Below are 19,426 nucleotides of genomic sequence, written 5' to 3'. Positions count from 1 at the left end.
AAACTGGAAGTGACGCCTTTATCATAGGAGAGTTGCGAATTCGATGGCGTATTGTTGTGTTTAATGTAGAAATTAGTTATTCTAAAAATGTACATACATTTCTTTCATACTTTAGACTATATACAGTGAAATTCATATATATATATATATATATATATATATATATAAAATTAATTTATTTATAAAATTCAGAACGTAAAAAAGTAGGAACGAACAATATACATATCCTATATTGGATATTAACATCCAATAGTGTAAATCGCAGCAGCAGCTTCAGGTTGGTAGTCCAAGGCATTGTTGTCTATCTGCACTTCCCAGGGTTCTTCCCACCGGAGCTTCGATTTCAAAATCGCGGCTGCGTGAAATCAGCATTATAGGCATGTCCACAAGGCACGTACATTCTGCTTATTACACACACAGGGGCGTAGCTGCACACAAACATGCCATATATTAAAACATATGTGCGTTACACCCAAAACACAACCATCACTCATTAAGAGAACAGGCTATGTGCACAAGCGTAGTCACGGATGTCCGCTATTGTCCAGAAGTCGGCATATCAGTTTCCGGTCTACGACTCATCCGCATCCGCTAATAAACAAACAAGATGAGTGCTGCTGTTGTACGAAAAAAAAAAACTTGAAGCAGAGCAAAATGCCACACAGCAGTGCTTCTAACGCACCATGTTAACAGGTTAAGGCTTTCACTTTTCACTGGTGTGGTACGTATAACAGCAGCACAGCGATCGTAAATAAAATGTAATCTCACTATAAATGTGCATTTAATCAAGGAAAGCTACAATTTATTTCAAGGCGATAGCATGAACAACACTCGTCTTAATCGTGGAGGTGGAAAAACAAGTTCTTTGTGACATGCAAGATCTATTGTTTTAAAATTGAAATGTAAAAGAAAAGGCAAGTCGGCTGCTTTTGTCAATTTTAAGTTTTAATTTCAATTATTTGCGATTTTAATATAGGAAATATTTGACCACTTGCTTAAGTAATGCATGGAATAATAGCCCTAACTTACGTTGTTTAAAATGTGTTTAAACGTGCATACAAAGAATCGCAATGCTGACACAACTAACAACAGTTCTTAGAAACTTAAATGTGTTTAAGAACTCTTTTTTTCGTACAACAGCAGCACTCATCTTGTTTGTTTATCAGCGGATGCGGATGAACAGTCGTAGACCGGAAACTAATATGCCGACTTCTGACAATAGCTGAAGTTTGTCGCTACGCTGGTGCAAGTAAGGACAACTCTTTTATACCACGCGCTGGGCACACTGACCATTTTTCCTGCCGTTAAACTAGCAAAAGTGGATTCAGACATGCCATAAGTGCACTTGCGTCGTGCGCTTTAGACTATACACTTATAGAAGATGCTGGGCCCTATTTTGGCGATCTAACAAACCGTTTTCAGACTCTTTAGCCTTGTTCAGAATGCCAGTCCAGATCCGATGTTTGTTTATATCTGATTGGAATAAGATCATTCTTAGCAAGTGTGAAGTCAAAAAAAATAAAACAAAACAATAAAACTCACATTTTTACAAATCTGTTTCAAGCTACAATCATATGTGGTTTAAAATCCTATTCAAATCTCACTTCTAGAAATCTGTTTCAGACGGACCGTTCTGATGGGATTTTGTGAAGCTTTTCTGCCCATGTCACGTTCTCACGCCACATAACACGTCAGACGTTGTTGCAGAAACAAGGTTGTGCTGTCATCAATGTGTAGGTCACACAGACAATTATAGTATATGCAGACATCTCTGTGGTCCAGTGATTCACAGTGCAGCACAAGCTAAAGCTGTTCATTTCAGCCTCTGTTCCATGCTTCATTAAAACACTCATATGTTTTAATGGGGGGGCAACTAGAAAACATTACAACTAAAAAGCTTGTATTATGCATGCCAGGCCAGTAGTTGGAGATGTCACTTTGTCAAGAAACGTCCCACAAACACATTTGTGAACATGCAGCAGCATTACTCATGTGCATGACGTCACAGGTTTCAAAGTGCAAGGTTTTAAATGCTTTTGTGAAAACAGTTTTCAAAAGCTTGTGTTCAAGCCCACAAAATGCTGTTGTTGAGTAAATGAAAGACCAAAACGCATAAAAAGTTTTCTGTTTTCATTTGAAAACATTGTCGTCATGTAAAACTACCTTACTACTGTTGTATAAATAAGTAAGTAAGTAAGTAAAATTTATTTGTATAGCACTTTTCTCAGATGAAGATCACAAAGTGCTTCACAACAAAAGGAAGCATTGACAACTCTCATAAATGCATTGCATCACAAAAACAAAATAAATAAAATAAACAACACGTACACATTAGACCAGCCTAACCACCCTACAATCTAGTTAAAAGTCTAGAGTTTTCAGCTGACTTTTAAATGTTTCCACACAATCCAAGCAGCATATGGAAAGAGGCAAAGCGTTCCACAACCTGGGAGCAACAACTTGGAATAAACGGTCCCCCTAGTTTTAAAATGTGTAAGGGGGGCAACTAATAGTCTCTGGCCTGTGGATCTCAGACTACGTGAGGAAGTACGCAGCTGTATCAGTTCAGAGAGAGATGTATGGGGGTGCCTGTCCTTTTAGAGCTCTAAAAGTTAGGATCAAAATGGCCTTAATGTTAATCATCCAACAAAAGGAAAAAGAGAATAGCCTTCTTCCAAATAGAACTATTCTCGTGCACTTGTAGGGACACATAAGGTGTCACATTCGTAATTTTAGGTTTCAGAAGGGTGCTTGCGAGAGGCATTTCATTTAGAATGTACCTATTTCGATCATTGTTTAGCATATAACCCTTTCAACATGTTTTATGCCTAAAAAACAATTCCCCAATATACACCACATTTGTGTAAAGTAAATATGTTCTTTTATGGAAAACAAGATCAAAATACTTAATATTAAAATCATTTTTTCGTTGCAATTCATTGCTGTGGGTTTACTTTGAAATTCTAACCTTGTTGGCAAACCATCAAAGAAGAGGAATATCCACATTGTCTATGTGATAATGACATCAAACAAAACGTAATTACACTGCATCACACAAATGTACTGTTGTAGTCATGTACCAGACATGGATGCGTCACATAAATAAGGTGATTAGATGGTGAGTAAAAAACATTTTCATGTGATTCAACTGTTGCTAAAACTGACCTCATTTAAACTGAAGTATATGTGATTTTACTCAATTTATTGTAAATTTACAGTTTCTTCACTGAGTTCAGTCTTTGCGCTTTATTGCAATTTACTATAAAATACATCATCAATATTCTGCTTTCTGTCACACAGCCACTTCTTCATTTTCATTCTATTGCCCCTTGCTGTTTTGTGTGTTGTTTAGCAGAGCAGTTATCCATACTGGGCGACTGTGACTCAAACCCTGCAACACGTCAAACCGGTTCAACATTCATAGAGGGAGCGGTAAGCCTTCTCAAACAATAAAAACAGAGTCATACCTAACAGCACTACATTACACAGTCATTTGTAAGCTTACGCCATTTATACATCTGAAAACCTTAATCTCCTTCCTTTTTAGATTTACATATTTAGCAGATGGTTTTATCCAAAACGACTAACAAAAAAGGAGTTTGTCTTAACAGCCAACAATATTCATAGTGAAAAACTTAGTATACAACTTTTCCTACTGATTTGTTTGAACAGCTAATATTTCAAAATAAAAGTCCATGTGTAATTTGGCTAAACTATTTCACTATGGTATTCCTAAACATTACAGGAAGAAGAACAACTCCATAAAGAGGATTAAAATAATAATAGCTTGTTTCTCATTTACTGTGGGATAAACCCTGAGCCTCATTCAAAGGTAAAAGGTAAAAGTCTGGGAGTGGTTGGGAAAAACATGATCAAAGATAACTCACGCTCAGATTGCTCAGGAGTGAGAACCAGGACAGAAACTTGATCTGAATCAGAAAGGTGTGCTGAATCTGTCACGGTCAGTTTGAACTCATACAGCCCAGGCTTCAGGTTGGACACCCTTAACTGGTCCGAAAAATCAGTTTTCTGTGGAACAGTTGTTTAGAAACAGATCAGATGTTGGGTTGTATTCCTATTATGCCATAAAACAACAGTGAGTCATAGGTGACTGCTACTTGTCACCCATGTGTCAAGTCTTTTGCTACTAGTCATCCGATCTGGGTCTTAAAGCCAAAGCCACTGAGAACACATTGGGAAAACGGCATTTCATTCCACTAAATTGCACTAAAATGATCATTAGTCCCAATTAAAGGGATATTCAGCCAAAAATGTCATCATAACTCTTCCACCTAACACAAAAAAATATTTTGAAGAATGTTAGCAACCAAACAGTTTTGGTTACATTTGACAGTATGGAAAAAAACAAACAAAAAAAATGTTGTTCTTAAGAAGAAAGTCAAGTTTAAAACTACAAGGTGAGTAAATGACAGAATTTTTTGGGGGGTGAACTATTAATTTAAGACCTCAAAGAAACAATTCTTCTTTTAAACTAATCTTAGCATCATGAATGGAAACATAATTACATAACAACAACATTATTAATATCATAACATGTCTGATCATATTCTCATACCTCCATTTGGACAGATTCATCTCCACGGATGAGACTCCATTCGTATTTTTCGATCTTCCCATCATCCCAACTTTCTATGCCATTCAGAAACACCTCCTCATCAGGCTGGACCACCACATCTCGTCCAGCATTGGCAATGGGAGCTTTGTCCTTATCTGAAGAAATTTCATATTACTGTTAAAATGACAATCACTCAGATTTCAATAAGAATGAAATTAATTTGATTGCACCTACAGTAGCTTGATTAAAGACACATAGTCCATCTTTTATATCTGATCTTCAGATCAGAACCCTCTGTAGAACCCTAAGCACCCTTACAAAAAGGGCATTTCTCAGAATCACAAGATGAAACCCATATATTCCTTCCCAAAATTCCTATCCATATATACGTGTGGAATGGGTAAAAAAAAAAAAAAAAAAAAAAAAAAAAAATGCAAGTTTTACAATGTTGTACCAAACCTTTCGTTTGTCTTCGGAAACACAAATGAAGATATTTTTAATGAAATTGGAACGAATTTTGTCCCGCCATTGACAGCTACACAACTAACACTTTGACACATCAAAAAGTTTGAAAGATATAGTAAAACTAATCCGTATGAATATGTGAAAAAAACCTAAATTTAATCTGATTAGCATAAAAAGTGACCTAACTGCTCAATTCACATGGATTAGTTTTATGATGTTTTAATGAACTTCAAAGTGGTAGTTGCTTAGCTGTCAATGGAGGGACATAATCGCTCAAATATTATTTAAAAGTATTTTTTTTTGTCATCATTAAATGACATAATTTAATTTTGTTTGGTGAACTATATCTTCAAGTATTTGTGGATGAATGCAATTAGCCCATGTAGCCTACACCTATTCAAAACTACAATTAAATAAGCTTTATAAAAGGTTTCTATTTTAAAAACAAAAAGAGAGAAACACAAAGCCATTTTAAGACAGTCTAAGATGATTTGCTTAGTTGGGGTCTTGGCTGTTTTTTTTTTTTTTTGTTGTTTTTTATAGATATTCTGGACACTCCAGGATGAACCAGCTGAGCAAAGTAACCCAACCAGTAAACCAGCAAAACAGCTTAGGCTGTTAGGCTTACGCATGGGTGGTAATGTTTTATAATAAGCATAATAAAAAAAAATGTGAAAGTAGCCTGAATAAAGTTTACCAGATTTGCGGATGTTCAGGTAGTTTTCATAGACTGAATCCAATACATAAATTTTAAACCCCTCCTTATGGAAAAATCTGCAGACATATTTATCCTTGTATAGGCAGTTGAAGAGAAAGCAGCCCTTCTCGTTTCCTTGCTCTACGAAGGCCAAGTTGCATCTGGGATGCCCGCAGCACGCAACAGTGCACGCGAGACTGTCCTCGACGCCAGGGTTCGCCAGGAAAACCGCCCCATCGTTGATCGACTCTTCCGTGTCCAAAACAAAGTCTTCCCGACCTTCCATGAAAGTCTTTATACATTCTTGGTCTTCTGCAGACACCTCGCTCTGGGTTTCTCTGACATAAACACCTACAGTAAAAAGTAAGCATGCGAAACGAAAGCACCACGAACCCATTTCTGACGGATTTAAAGTGAGACCCTGATTTACTTGCGCATACAGTCCTCAAAATAACTCCAATCCACTTGAGCTGTAGTGTCAGCCGAACTGACTGGTAAAAATCGCTTATCTTTATTTCTTGTCACTAGAATTCATTCAAATTCACGGGTCTCCTGTCGAAAGATGTCCCGAGAACCCCATTCGCCTGATTTCTTCCTGCTTCAGCGCTCAGGTGTGTTGTTTTACCTGTGAGAAAATTAAGCACTGACGTAGTTTGTGGCCGTGTCTCAATCCCGTGTCAATGCCCTACATAGACAGCATTTTGGCTAGCAGGTGTTTTGACACTTAATTTCCTTTTATTAACTAAATAAAAAGTTCATTTTAAATTCTATATAATCTACCTGTATTCCTAAAAGTGGACTCTTCACTCAATGGTAACCACGTGAAGCCAGTTAAAATGCATTTGTCATGCAGCCCGTTTGTCATTTCATTTATCAAACATGCACACACTTTCACTTTCTTAAAGTAATAGTTTACAGAAAATTAAAATTCTGTTATATTCACTCACTATATGTTAACAAAAATGAAACCAAGACTAAAACTAGGCTACCCACTTAAAAAATTTGGGTTTAAAATAACCCAACTATGGGGTTGAATAGCATCTTCCCAGCTGTTGCACTGGGTTAAACTCCAGACCTTATTTTAATTAATAAAACACACATTGGTTTCAAATACAGATTGTTTATTTGTATAAAATAAATGCATATGTAAATTTCAAACTATATATTGGTGAGTCTAGCATTTAATGTAAATATACATAATTGTGTACACAAATCCAAAATACACAAGTGTACATACAACACACATAATAAATTCAAAACCATTGGAAATATGTACAAACAGTACACATTCAAAACCTACACAAAAATGTACAAATACATAAAATATACAGTATACAGCACACAAAAATTCAAAATGAACACTATTTAAAACTACACATATGTTAATAACCTACATTTAATTCAATAACCAAATATGGACACCATACAGATTAATAACATAAAATCCTAATCACAAATCTTTATTAAAAGGTCTTCACTGTACTCTGAATGCATTGATGTATTGTTGTAAACATATTAAGTAATTAAAACTATACAAAATGACTACTGGACCTAATGATGATGATGATCAAAGTTCTTAATGTGGCAGGAACTCCTCCGGATATATTAAAGTTGGCATGCTACAAAAACTCCCCAAATGGGTGCAGAGGTCCTGAAATAGTTTGTCATAGATTTAAAACATTTTTTAAACACATCCATTGCTTGAAATAAAGTCTTCTGTTAAACAGTTTTAAATGATGAATAAGTAACATCAAAGCAGGGCTGTATTGAATTAAATAATTGGCCACTCTAATGAGTCATTATACATGCTGTTAAAGGATTAGTTTAAACTCTGTCATTAATTACTCGCCCTCATGTCGTTCAAAACCTGTAAGACTTTCGTTCTTCTTCAGAACACAAATTAATATCTTTTTGATGAGTCTTAAAGAGATTTCTGTCCCTCCATTGACAACCACGCAACTATCACTTTTAAGCCCCAGAAAGGTAGTAAAGACATCATTAAGGTAATACATGTTACTCCAGTTGTTCCTCAAATTTAGGAACTTACTGTGAATGTATTGGGCAATCGGGGAGCTGTCCATGTCTCCCATAGGTGGATCTCGAACACGAGATGATGAAAGAGAACAATAGGTTACTGTCGTAACCCCGGTTTTCTGAAACACAGAGTGGAGAGATCCACCAGCTTTGCCCCACTTGTCCCAAGAGAAGTGAGTATACTTTCTGGAAAAAAGCAGCGCTTGCGGGCATTATATGCCCTCAGGTAAGGGGGCAGGGCCTTACCTGGCATTGGCTGTGCGCTTCTGTCTGTCTAGCCAGACAGTGCAATTGGATGCTTCTGCAGAGGTCAGGTACGAACGCCCTTCCCATAGGTGGATCTTGAACACGAAATGATAAAAGAGAACTTCTGCTACTGTGCTGTGAAGAAGGGACAGTGTTCCATAATATGTGTCCTCACACCGATACACTTTGGTTCTTCTTTCTGCTGATCTTACACATTCAGCCAGACAGAATGGTCTATATATCCATACCAGAAGCGAAGCGATAATAACCTATTCAAACCTGGCACATCTCCAAGCCAAGACCAAGGTACGGAAAGTATTGATCATGGAAAAGCTATTCAAGAATTGGGCTCTTTAGTGACAGCAGGCACTGCAACTCAAATCTAGAGATTACTATTGTTTTTTCGAGATAAAAAGATGGCAATGATATTATCAGCAATTTGCAATTTTTTTTGTTCAATGTTAATTTTATTCATATATCTCACTAATACAACCCAAATGACTAATGTGCTTTACAACAATATAAATAAAAATTCCTTGGATATCTAAGTCCACTAAAGGAGGGAGGGCGTTCTTACATTTAGCTCTTAAACTCTGGAACAGCCTTCCTGATATTGTTCGAGGCTCAGACTCACTGTCCCAGTTTAAAAATAGATTAAAGATGCATCTCTCTAGCCAAGCATTCACATAATGCTTACCTACTGCTGTTGAATCAGATGAAATGCATTAAGATTATGAACAGCAGCTATGCTAATTATTTTCCTTCTGCTTTTCTGCTGTTATCTCAGGACACTAGTCCTGTGGTAAATAGCGTTTGTCAGCTCCAGTTTGCATCCTGCCTCTCATGAGACTTCAGATGCCCCAACACCTGCGATGAGATGACTAAACTCCTGTGAAGAGACGATTCAACGCCGGCGATATGTTATGCTCTACTACATTAATAAATTGTTAACTAATTCAGAACACAGTGGGGTGGCAGTGGCTCATGTAGATTGTCTACAAACCAGAAGGTTGGTAGTTCAATCCCCAGTTCCACCTGGCCAAGTGTCGAGGTGTCCATGAGCAAGACAGCTGAGCTAACCCCAGCTGCTCCCGACGAGTTGGATGGAGCCTTGTATGGCTGACACCGCCGTCGGTCTATGAATGAGTGATTGAATGGGTGAATGTGAAGCAAAATGTAAAGCGCTTTGGTGGCCACTGGGTCTGTGAAAGCGCTATATAAATGGAGTCCATTTTTCTATGTACATTTCTGAAATACACTTTCTGTAAAGCTGCTTTGAAACAATATGTATTGTGAAAAGTGCTATACAAATGAATTTGAACTTTATTGAATTGAATAAAAAACATATTACTACACTCAAAAATCGTTGTTTCAACCCAAATTTGTTGGGATCAAATTTTTATTAAAAAAATGTAACCTGTTACAAATTAGCAAAAAAAAAAAATTAATATTCAATCACAACTTGATATAGTTAATTATGACAATTTGGACCAGTTAATAGATTTGACTTAAAGGACAAGTTCGGTATATTACAATTAAAGCCCTGTTTTAAGATCGTTTCTGATGCAATAGAATGGTAAAGATTGTTCTCTTTCATCATCTCGTGTTCGAGATCCACCTATGGGAAGGGTATCCGTACCTGACCTCTGCAGAAGCATCCAATTGCACCAAGTCTGGCTAGACAGACAGAAGCGCGCGGCCAGTGCCCGATGAGGCCACACCCCTCACCCACGGGCATATAACATCTGGGCGCGCTGCTATTCCTCAGTTGACATTCGCTTCTCGCGACCTCTGCACTGACACAGTTCGGTTGGATTAACGTTACGCTGTCCACTTTCGAGTCTACAGGAGGACATATCGCCAGATCAGCCTCCGCCAGACGTGAGTGACAGTCGTTTTTCTTCAGCCTATCCGCTGTGTTTTTTGCATCCGGAGCCGCCGAGCTCTCACTGTCCTTCACCTGCTCCTCCTTACATGGCTGCCCGCCACGTATTTTCCGAGTTCTTCACCGCTAGCCCACCCATGGCTATGTGACCGTCTAAACAGCCGCTTCCCCTGGGGAACAGTCCATCACGACGAGCCTGCCCGGCCGCGTGTGGTGCTCTCATCGCCGCTAAGGACCCTCTCGTTCTGCGCGGTCCGCTTGGGCTTAGCACGCTCAAGAAGCTTTGGAGAACCCGGAGAATTGCGGTCATTGTAATTGCTGCCCATGTAGCTTTTTACAAAGCCGGCTTTAGTTGCACTATCCAGCGCACCGTGCTTGGCATTTCTTACTCGGATGGGGGACACGGTGATGATGACGCGCTACCGGGGGACTCCCGGAGCGCCACAGATAAAATATTTGAGCGGTATTCAGCCCAATCCGCATTCCCTGAAGAGGACATCTTCGCGGGAAAACCTCACTCTCGTTGACGAACCGGTACGGTTCCGGCGACGAGGATGACGCGGTCTTTCTAACGTTACCCTAAGCTAGCGCTCACGCGGTTTTGCCTCAGTCGATCCTCCTGGAAGTTTGTGAGCGAGCGGCCGTTCGTCTCAACATTGTGTGGCCAGCTCCATAGAGCGCCACCGACCAGGATAGGAATATTTACGACGGGTAAACGCGGGTACCACCGCCCAGCCTGAGGAAACAACTCTTCAACGTTTTTTCCAGTGTTCGCGAAGCTCTCAAGCGTGCCTAGAGCCTCCCGCTAGACTGTTAACACTGTCTCACGGGCCTTGATGAGTAGGAAGGCGGCCCTGAACGCTAGCAGCCCGCCTGCTGTTCCACCATGAGAGCCTCCAGCCCGCGTTCACGGGCCACGAGCCCTCCGTATTCTCCCGGTCCCGGAACCCTTGTCCGAAAGACACGGGGTCTCCCTCGGACGGTCGGGTAATCCCGTCTCGTGGCTACCAAGCCACGGGGGGGGGCTGTTGTGAGGGAAAGTACATAAGCAGTGTTACCACACCGCACACACTTGGTTCCCTCACCCAGTTATTAAAGGCTTGCCCCAGTGTTTCCCAACACAAAACACAAACTATTATTAAACGAATCAAATGAATTCGTGCAGATTTTTATATCTGTGTCAACATAGAGAGCAAATCTCTCTGATCCCTTGCATGTCGCCCCGAGTCTACCCTCAAGATGGCGCCATTGCCTCACAAATCAACCAGCTGGGCTCGCACAGCTCAGTTGCGGCTGCAAGCCATGTGTTTCTAGTGCACGTTGTGTGTGTGGAAGGCTTGGTCATTGTGTTTCCCAACACATAACTAAATACACGTTTAAACAAACTATTCTTATATATCCTTAAAAATGGATAGTATTTTCTGCCTGCACTTGAGACTGCCCAGTTCATGTGTTCAGGAGATGTGTGTTTTTCCCCCCAATTTCAAGGGGCTCCTTGTGGGTAAAGTTTAGCACAGTGTACACCACACTATGTTTGCCCAGTTCACGCAGTGTTTGCCCAACACAAAACACACAAACACAAATAATAACGAATCTAACAAATTCGTTTCGGAGGAAAAACCTCTTTCCGCAGAGAGAACCTTCTCACTGCAGAGAGAGGAAACCCCTCCGAACCCCCGCATGTCACCTCTAGTGTGCCCACGAGATGGCGCCATTGCATCACAAATAATTCTGTTGGTCTCAAGACACAGCTCTGCTCTGTCCCGAGCGGGGACACTCGCGAGTCACGAAGCGGCTTGGCGAACCGTTTCGGCTCCCGAGTGGGTTATGCGTACAATAATGCAGGGTTACAGATTGCAATTCGCAGTAAAACCCTCTCATTTCAACGGCATTCTCTTTTCTCACACGGAAGAGAAAGCTTCTCACATTCTGGAAGAGGAAAATTCATCTCTCTTAAACAAGGGAGCGATTCAGGTGGTACCCCCCAATCTGATGAACCAGGGTTTTTATTCCCGGTATTTTCTGGTTCCAAAGAAAGGCGGCTCTCTCCGCCCTATCTTGGACCTTCGAGTGTTGAACAAACATTTGAGGAAATACACCTTCAGAATGCTGACACAGGGCGCTCTCGCCCGTGCCATAAAACAGAACGACTGGTTCACATCAGTCGATCTGAAAGATGCTTTCTTTCACATAAGCATTTATCCTCCGCACAGGAATTTTCTTCGTTTTGCCTACCAGGGCATATGTTGCGAATTCACAGTTCTTCTGTTTGGACTCAGTTTGAGTCCCCGGTCTTTCTGTCTGTGCGCGGAGGCGGGCTTAACGCCTCTGAGAATAACAGGTCTGAGAATCCTGACTTACATAGACGATTGGCTCATCATAGACGAATCGAAGGAGAAGGTGTTGCAGGACACCGGCCGTGTGCTCGCGCACATCACATCGCTCGGGTTCCAAGTGAACGTGGGCAAGAGCAATCTCACGCCCAGTCAGAATGTCAATTTCCTGGGTTTGGAGTTGAACTCGGTTGCCATGCGAGCGCGTCTCTCTCTAGAGCGCGTTCGCTCTCTATGAGCTGTCTGTCACAGTTCAGAGAAGGGGCGAAAGTGCAATATCGCACATGTCTCAGGATGCAGGGTCTCATGGCTTCATCCACCCAAGTTGTGCCATTAGGACTCCTTAAGATGAGGGCGTTCATGAAATGGGTTTTGTCGCTACATTTCAGCCCGATTCGCGACCTTTGCCGCTCGGTTACAGTGACGCGCGCGCGTGCACTGCAGCCCTGCGCCATTGGAAGAACGCAGACTTTTACGCACGGGGAACCCCTCTCGGGGCGGTTACGATGCGGAAAGTGGTGACGACAGATGCATCCTTAACAGGCTGGGGTGCCACCCAGGAGGGCAAAACGGTGAACGGTCTGTGGCCAAACAGACTACGTTCAGCACATATAAATTATTTAGAGCTTTTTTACCAATTGTAAAGCTCTGAATCATTTTCTGCCTCGCCTGCAGGGACATCATGTGCTGGTACGGTGCGACAATACCATGGCTGTGGCATATATCAACCGTCAGGACAGCTTGCGCTCGTCGAAACTTCACCTCCTAGCTCACAAGCTCTTGGTGTGGAGCAGACGGGTTTTCTTGTTGCTACGCGCGACTCACGTCCCAGGCATTCTGAACGTCGGCGCATCTGCTGTCAAGGGGAAACCCAATCTACGGGATTGGCGTCTTCATCCGCAGATAGTGGAAATGCTATGGATGAGATTTGGACGGGCGAGCATAGATCTATTCGCCTCGCGCGGAAACTGCCATTGTCCTATGTTCTTCTCTCTAAGGGACGTGGACGCGCCCCTCGGGGTAGACGCACTGGCCCACCCATGGCCTAGAGTGCTCCTGTATGCTTTTCCTCCCCTGTGCCTGATATTCCCACATTGGCCAGGGTGAGAGAGCAGGGCCTGTCTCTCATTCTGATAGCACCCAGATGGCCCAAAGCACCGTGGCTGGCGGAGATAATCCCTCTGTTATACGCCGAGCCATTGTGCCTTCCCGTTCGCACGGATCTATTATCCCAAGCCAACGGTGAGATTTACCACCCCCAGCCGGACAGGTTGGCTCTCTGGGCCTGGCCCGTGAGAGGACGAACCTGAACGCACTTGGGCTTTCGCCGCGTGTGGTCACCACTATTCAGAATGCCAGGGCCGTCTCTACACGGCCCTTATATGGCTGTAAGTGGCAAGTGTTCGAGGGGTGGTGCGATGGGCGCGGTTTCACATCTTATCAGTGTTCAGTTCCTGATATTTTGTGTTTCCTTCAAGACCTCATGGATAAAGGCAGGTCCTTTTCCACCATTAAGGTCCACTTGGCTGCTATTTCAGCCTGTCATGTGGGTTTTGAGGGCTCGACCGTCGGTCAGCACCCTCTAATCCGTAGATTTATGAAGGGTGCACGCCGCTCTTTGCCAGTCGTCAGGAGAACTGTCCCGGAGTGGGACCTCTCCATGGTGCTGGAAGCTCTGTCTCTACACCCTTTTGAGCCTTTGGATAGTATATCCCTTAAGCTGCTGTCTCTCAAGACAGCTTTGCTTTTGGCCTTGGCATCTGCTAAACGTGTCAGTTAGCTACATGCACTCTCGGTTCATCCTTCGTGCTCTAGTTCTCTCTTAGTGGAGATAAGGTCTTCCTTAAGCCTAACCCGGCCTTCATGCCGAAGTGCTTCCCTGCGTTCACTTCGGAGGTGTTGGAGCTGTCCGCTTTTCACCCTCCACCTTTTTACCTCTCTAGAGGATCAGAGGCTGAACGCTCTGTGTCCAGTCCGTGCCTTACAGGCATATATGACCAGGACGAATGCTTTCCGGAAGAGCGACCAGCTCTTTGTTTCATGGGCTCCCCCTCACTTAGGGAGTCCAATTTTGAAGCAACGCCTCTCACATTGGGTTGTGGATGCTATTACCATGGCTTACAAAGCAAAGAGAGTGCAGCCCCCTAGGGGCATCAGAGCTCATTCCACAAGAGGTTTAGCCACCTCTTGGGCTCTGTTTAGGGGAGTGTCACTGCAGGACATCTGCTCCGCTGCCAGTTGGGCTTCTCCTCATACCTTCGTGCGCTACTACCGGCTGGATGTCACCAGTACCTCGGTAGCACATTCGGTTCTAGGGGTCGGGTCGTCTTAGCCCCTCCCTGCTGTAACCCTGTTGGTATATATATACCATTAAGAGTGAATGGGCTGACTGGCCATGTTCATTCCTGTCACCTATCATTTCTTCCCCTTTCGGGTATAGATTATGTCTTGGTGGGTTGGGGTTACTATCTCGCATGTGTCCCATGCGTATTTCATGTCCTGCTTGTCCACATTAGTTAGGTGTGGTTTCACCATCGCAGGCTCATGATTAAGGGACGTGTCAGGCACCGCCTCCCTGAGGTGACCGTCCTTCTCTGGCTTCAGAACCTCACTGTGAGTGTATTGGGCAATCGGGGAGCTGTCCATGTCTCTCCCATAGGTGGATCTCGAACACGAGATGATGAAAGAGAACAATAGGTTACTGTCGTAACCCCGGTTCTCTGAAACATCGAGTGGAGAGATCCACCAGCTTTGCCCCGCTTGCCGCACGAGAAGCGAATATACTTACTGAGGAATAGCAGCGCGCCCAGATGTTATATGCCCGTGGGTGAGGGGTGTGGCCTCATCGGGCACTGGCCGCGCGCTTCTGTCTGTCTAGCCAGACTTGGTGCAATTGGATGCTTCTGCAGAGGTCAGGTACGGATGCCCTTCCCATAGGTGGATCTCTCCACTCGATGTTTCAGAGAACCGGGGTTACGACAGTAACCTATTGTTTTTTAGACAGACGTGGGTTGGGAACATAGACCGTATAAGAAGTGGACAGAGCCATCTCATTGGAACTCCATTGAGACGAGTGAAGCCCATTTTTAGCGATTTTTTTTGCACTTCCCTTCCTGACGCACAGACTCAAACCGACTCAAATAGAGCTTGACGACGTAGATGTGACGAGAGCACGTCTCAATCATTCCCTTCCGAAACATGCAGAGGCGGAGAGTGTGAGTAGGAGCTGTCCATGAGCTAGGAACAGGAGAAACTTTTGCTAGGTACTCTGATTAATTATTTTGTCATTTTGCCTCCACGTTTCCCCGATTGCCTGCGAGCTTCTCCTCCTGTCCATCTGTGCGACAGAGAGTCGCTTGGTTATGACGCAATCGTTAGGCTACTTTTACAAAAAATTGCTTCTACGGGGCCATAACATAAGCTACAAGGTAATGGAGCATTTTATACATTGTCATGTTTCTTTAGAAATAAATAATGGACAAATGGGGTCTTCAAACGCCTCAGATGTAAAGTTATTTGCTGTGATGCCAAAATGAATGGAAGTCAATGGAAATGCTAATCCAAGTGAAGTTCTGCTACAAGATGGCAGCTCCCGTGAGGCTTCAACTTCTGGTCGATGGATTACCCCCTTGGTTGGGAACATAGACTGTAAAAAAAAGATGGACGACGCTCCTCCGCTCCTTTCCATCAGAGAGAACTGAAGCCGCCAATGTCTCGATATGACGCTAACATCTTGGGCAGCCCATTCTCACCCCCAAGGCGTCACTTAACTGACGCCTTGGGAAGCATTTGGACATGCTTCAATATCTGACGCTTTAGGCGCCCTTTAGCGTCAGTTAGATGACGCCCTAGGATCGCGTGTACCCCCACCCCACACCTAAACCTAACCGCGTCCTCTAACTGACGCTTTCCTTTAGCGTCAGTTAGATGACGCCGTAGGATCGCGTCATGTAAGTGACGCTAAAGGGCGCCTAAAACGTCAAATATTGAAGCATGGTCAAAGGTGACGCCTTGGGGTGAGAATGCGTTGTCTTGGGACTTGAGTCTGCGCACTTTGCGTTTTCGGGACCAGTCGTGAGCAGGAAGTAAAGCCGCGAAATCAAGGCCGCACCCTCACTCTCACTGAATCTTTTGCAAGCACACGCTCTACACTTTCATTAAGTGGCCTCTGTCTCTAATGATGCCCGCTGATTGCAGTACCTCGTTAAAATAAGGTAAATACAACTACTACCACAGCAGTGACTACTTCACACAGAGAACCTGTCAATGCTGTCAATCATGATGTCACAGCACCGTTTTTAAAGCATCAAATAATGAGCTAAATACAAACTTATTTTAAAAACAAACACTTGAAATTACATCAGCGTTATATAAACTACAGTAAATGACAGAAACTTTCTTTGGAAAAAGGATATGTGAAGTGTATGTTTAGTGGTCTCACGTCACGTTGAATGACATGGGGAGGCGGGGGTTATGACGTATACTAGGACCGGTCACAGGGGGGTGATCTAGACGTTTTGGCTTCACTTTACTTGTGCGGCACGCTTGGTTGGGAACCACTGGGCTATGGTTTGCTTGCAATTGGCAAAGGTGCATTATCGCCACCAACTGGGCTGGAGTGTCTATTATTCAAGCTCTCACGGAAGAATGTCCGGCTGTTAGGCGTTCAGAAAAATAGGTCTACAGTTTTATAACGAATGGTAAAACACCTGTTGGAAAGCATCTTTTGCTGCGATTTTTGTGTGAGCATATCAGTGAACACCCCAGACCACTCGGTGAGTTTCATGTCTTTGTAAACTAAGGCTCCAAACTAAGTTTTATGCGTTTTATGAAGGATTGTTCCTGTGCACCTATGCTACCATTGTAGAGGTGTGGGGGTGCTAACACAGAAACCGAAAATTCTCGGACAGCAGCATCTGTCTAAAAAACAATCCTAACCATTCTATTTCATCAAAACAATCCTAACAGGGCTTTAATTGTAAAATACCGAACTTGTCTTTTAATGTAGAAAAAAAAATATTACAATCAATTAATCTGTTTGTCCAGTGAACAGTCAGTGTTAATTGTTTATTAATTCTAAGAAATGTTTATTTCCGCGGTGAGGGAAATGGCTATCTTACTGCCTTACTGTTACTTGGAAGTCGATCACGAAGAGTTTTCAAAATCAGAAAAAAAGCCTATTGTGTGTAGTAAATGGTTTCTAGGGGATGTGGAGGCGCACACACTGTTACAATCATGTCATTTTTGCCGCGCGCACCTTTGGGCTCATGGGAGCGTTGAGTTTAAACAAGGCTTTACGCTTTGACCAGCTCAGCCACAGTAACAGCTCATATTTAGCCAGCTACAGTCATGGTCAAAATTGTTGGCACCCACTGGTATATATAATCAAAACTGGCTGTAAAAAAATAAATCTGCATTTTTTAATCCTTTTGATCTTCCATTAAAAAACTTTCTAACTTTCAAAATTCTAACTTTCTATACTCTCTACTTTCTACTCTCAAAATTCTATTCTTTCATTGAAGTAAAAGAATTGAAAGTGGGGGTAAATCACATTATGAAATAAATGTTTTTCTCCAAAACATGCTGGCCGTAATTGTTGGCAACCCTAGAATTTTTTATGAGAAAAAATATCTCTGAAGTATATTCCCATTAATATTTAAATTTTAAAGCACACCAGGGTGACTAGGAACATGAAATTGTCCAGCTATGACTTCTTGTTTTACAGGAGTTTAAATATGAGGAAACACAAAGGCTAAATTCCCTTAATCATCCATCACAATGAGTAAAACCAAAGAATATAGTTCTGATGTGCAGCAAAAGATGGTTGAGCTTAACAAAATACAAAGTGCCAGGAAGAAAATATCTAAAGAATTGAAAATCCCCATTTTGACCATCAGGGCAATAATTAAGAAGTTATAATCAACTAAAGATGTTACGAATCTGCCAAGAAGAGGATGTGTGTCTATATTGCCTTAATGGACGGTGAGGATGAAAATTTGAGTGGCCAAAGACTCTTCAAGGATCACAGATGTAGAATTGCAGCGATTAGTTGAGTCTTGGGCTCAGAAAACCCAAAACAAAATTTATCAAACAGCCCATACATCACCACATGTTGTTTGGGAGGGTTTCAAGAAAAATCCTCCTTGCTCATCCAAAAACAAACTCTAGCATATTCAGTGGTCAGACACGACTGGATCTTCAAAAGGGACCGGATTCTTTGATCAGATAAAACAAAAAAAAGGGATTTTTGGCAGCAAACCCAGCAGATGTGTTTGGTGCAAACAGGGATGAACAGTACCCCATGCCTATACGGTTAAATATACTGCTGGATCTTATATGTTGTGGGCCTATTTTTCTGCTGGAGGTCCTGGACATCTTGTTCAGTTACATGGTATTATGGATTCTATCAAATACAAACAGATAAAAAATCAAAACCTGACGCCTTCTGCTAGAAATCTTATTATGGGCCATGGTTGGATCTTCCATCAGGACAACGGTCCAAAACAAATGTCAAAATCAACACAAAAATGTGTAACTGAGCACAAAATGAAGCTTCTGCTATGACCGTCCCAGATTTGTGACATGATGCATTATCCTGCTGGAAGTAGCCATCAGAGGATGGGTACATGGTGGCCATAAAGGGATGGACATGGTCAGAAACAATGCTCAAGTAGGCCGTGGCATTTAAACAATGCCCAATTGGCACTAAGGGGCCTAAAATGTGCCAAGAATTTGCCACATTATTACACCACCACCACCAGCCTGCACAGTGGTAACAAGGCATGATGGATCCATGTTCTCATTCTGTTTACACCAAATTCTGACTCTACCATCTGAATGCCTCAACAGAAATTGAGACTCACCAGACCAGGCAACATTTTTCCAGACTTCAACTGTCCAATTTTGGTGAGCTCTTGCCTCAAAGTTGTGCGTGTTGTGGCTTCACAAATGCTTTGCTGCATACCTCGGTTGTAACGAGTGGTTATTTCAGTCAAAGTTGCTCTTCTATCAGCGAATCAGTTGGCCCATTCTCCTCTGACCTCTAGCATCAACAAGGCATTTTTGCCCACAGGGCTGCAGCATACTGGATGTTTTTCTCAAACAAAAACGTTTTTTTTTTTTTTTTTTTTTTGTGTGCGAGTATGTGTTTTGTTTTCATCTTTGGTCTTCTTCGAGAGGGGGGAAAGAAA

General features: G+C 42.4%; 1 protein-coding gene and 1 pseudogene across 1 annotated transcript in view; one reads left to right on the top strand and one right to left on the bottom strand.

Moving 5' to 3' along the window:
* spint1b (serine peptidase inhibitor, Kunitz type 1 b) overlaps window positions 1-6,365 on the bottom strand; it is a 29,621-nt gene extending 23,256 nt beyond the window's left edge. Inside the window, exons 1-3 of the mRNA XM_039667136.2 lie at window positions 5,739-6,365; window positions 4,577-4,731; window positions 3,888-4,029 (exon numbers count right to left, since the gene is read on the bottom strand). Of these exons, the coding sequence (XP_039523070.2) occupies window positions 3,888-4,029; window positions 4,577-4,731; window positions 5,739-6,135 (694 nt within the window). The 5' untranslated portion in view covers window positions 6,136-6,365. The remainder of the gene's footprint in view (window positions 1-3,887; window positions 4,030-4,576; window positions 4,732-5,738) is intronic.
* A 6,377-nt stretch (window positions 6,366-12,742) lies between these two features.
* Window positions 12,743-15,227, top strand: LOC120464232 (uncharacterized; annotated as a pseudogene).
* The last annotated feature ends 4,199 nt before the right edge of the window (window positions 15,228-19,426 follow it).

Source organism: Pimephales promelas, chromosome 13 (genome assembly GCF_988280905.1).
Source record: "Pimephales promelas chromosome 13, fPimPro1.hap1.1, whole genome shotgun sequence".
Lineage (NCBI taxonomy): Eukaryota > Metazoa > Chordata > Actinopteri > Cypriniformes > Leuciscidae > Pimephales > Pimephales promelas.
Note: the sequence above shows the minus strand (reverse complement) of the source record. Positions and strands in the feature narration are given on the sequence as shown.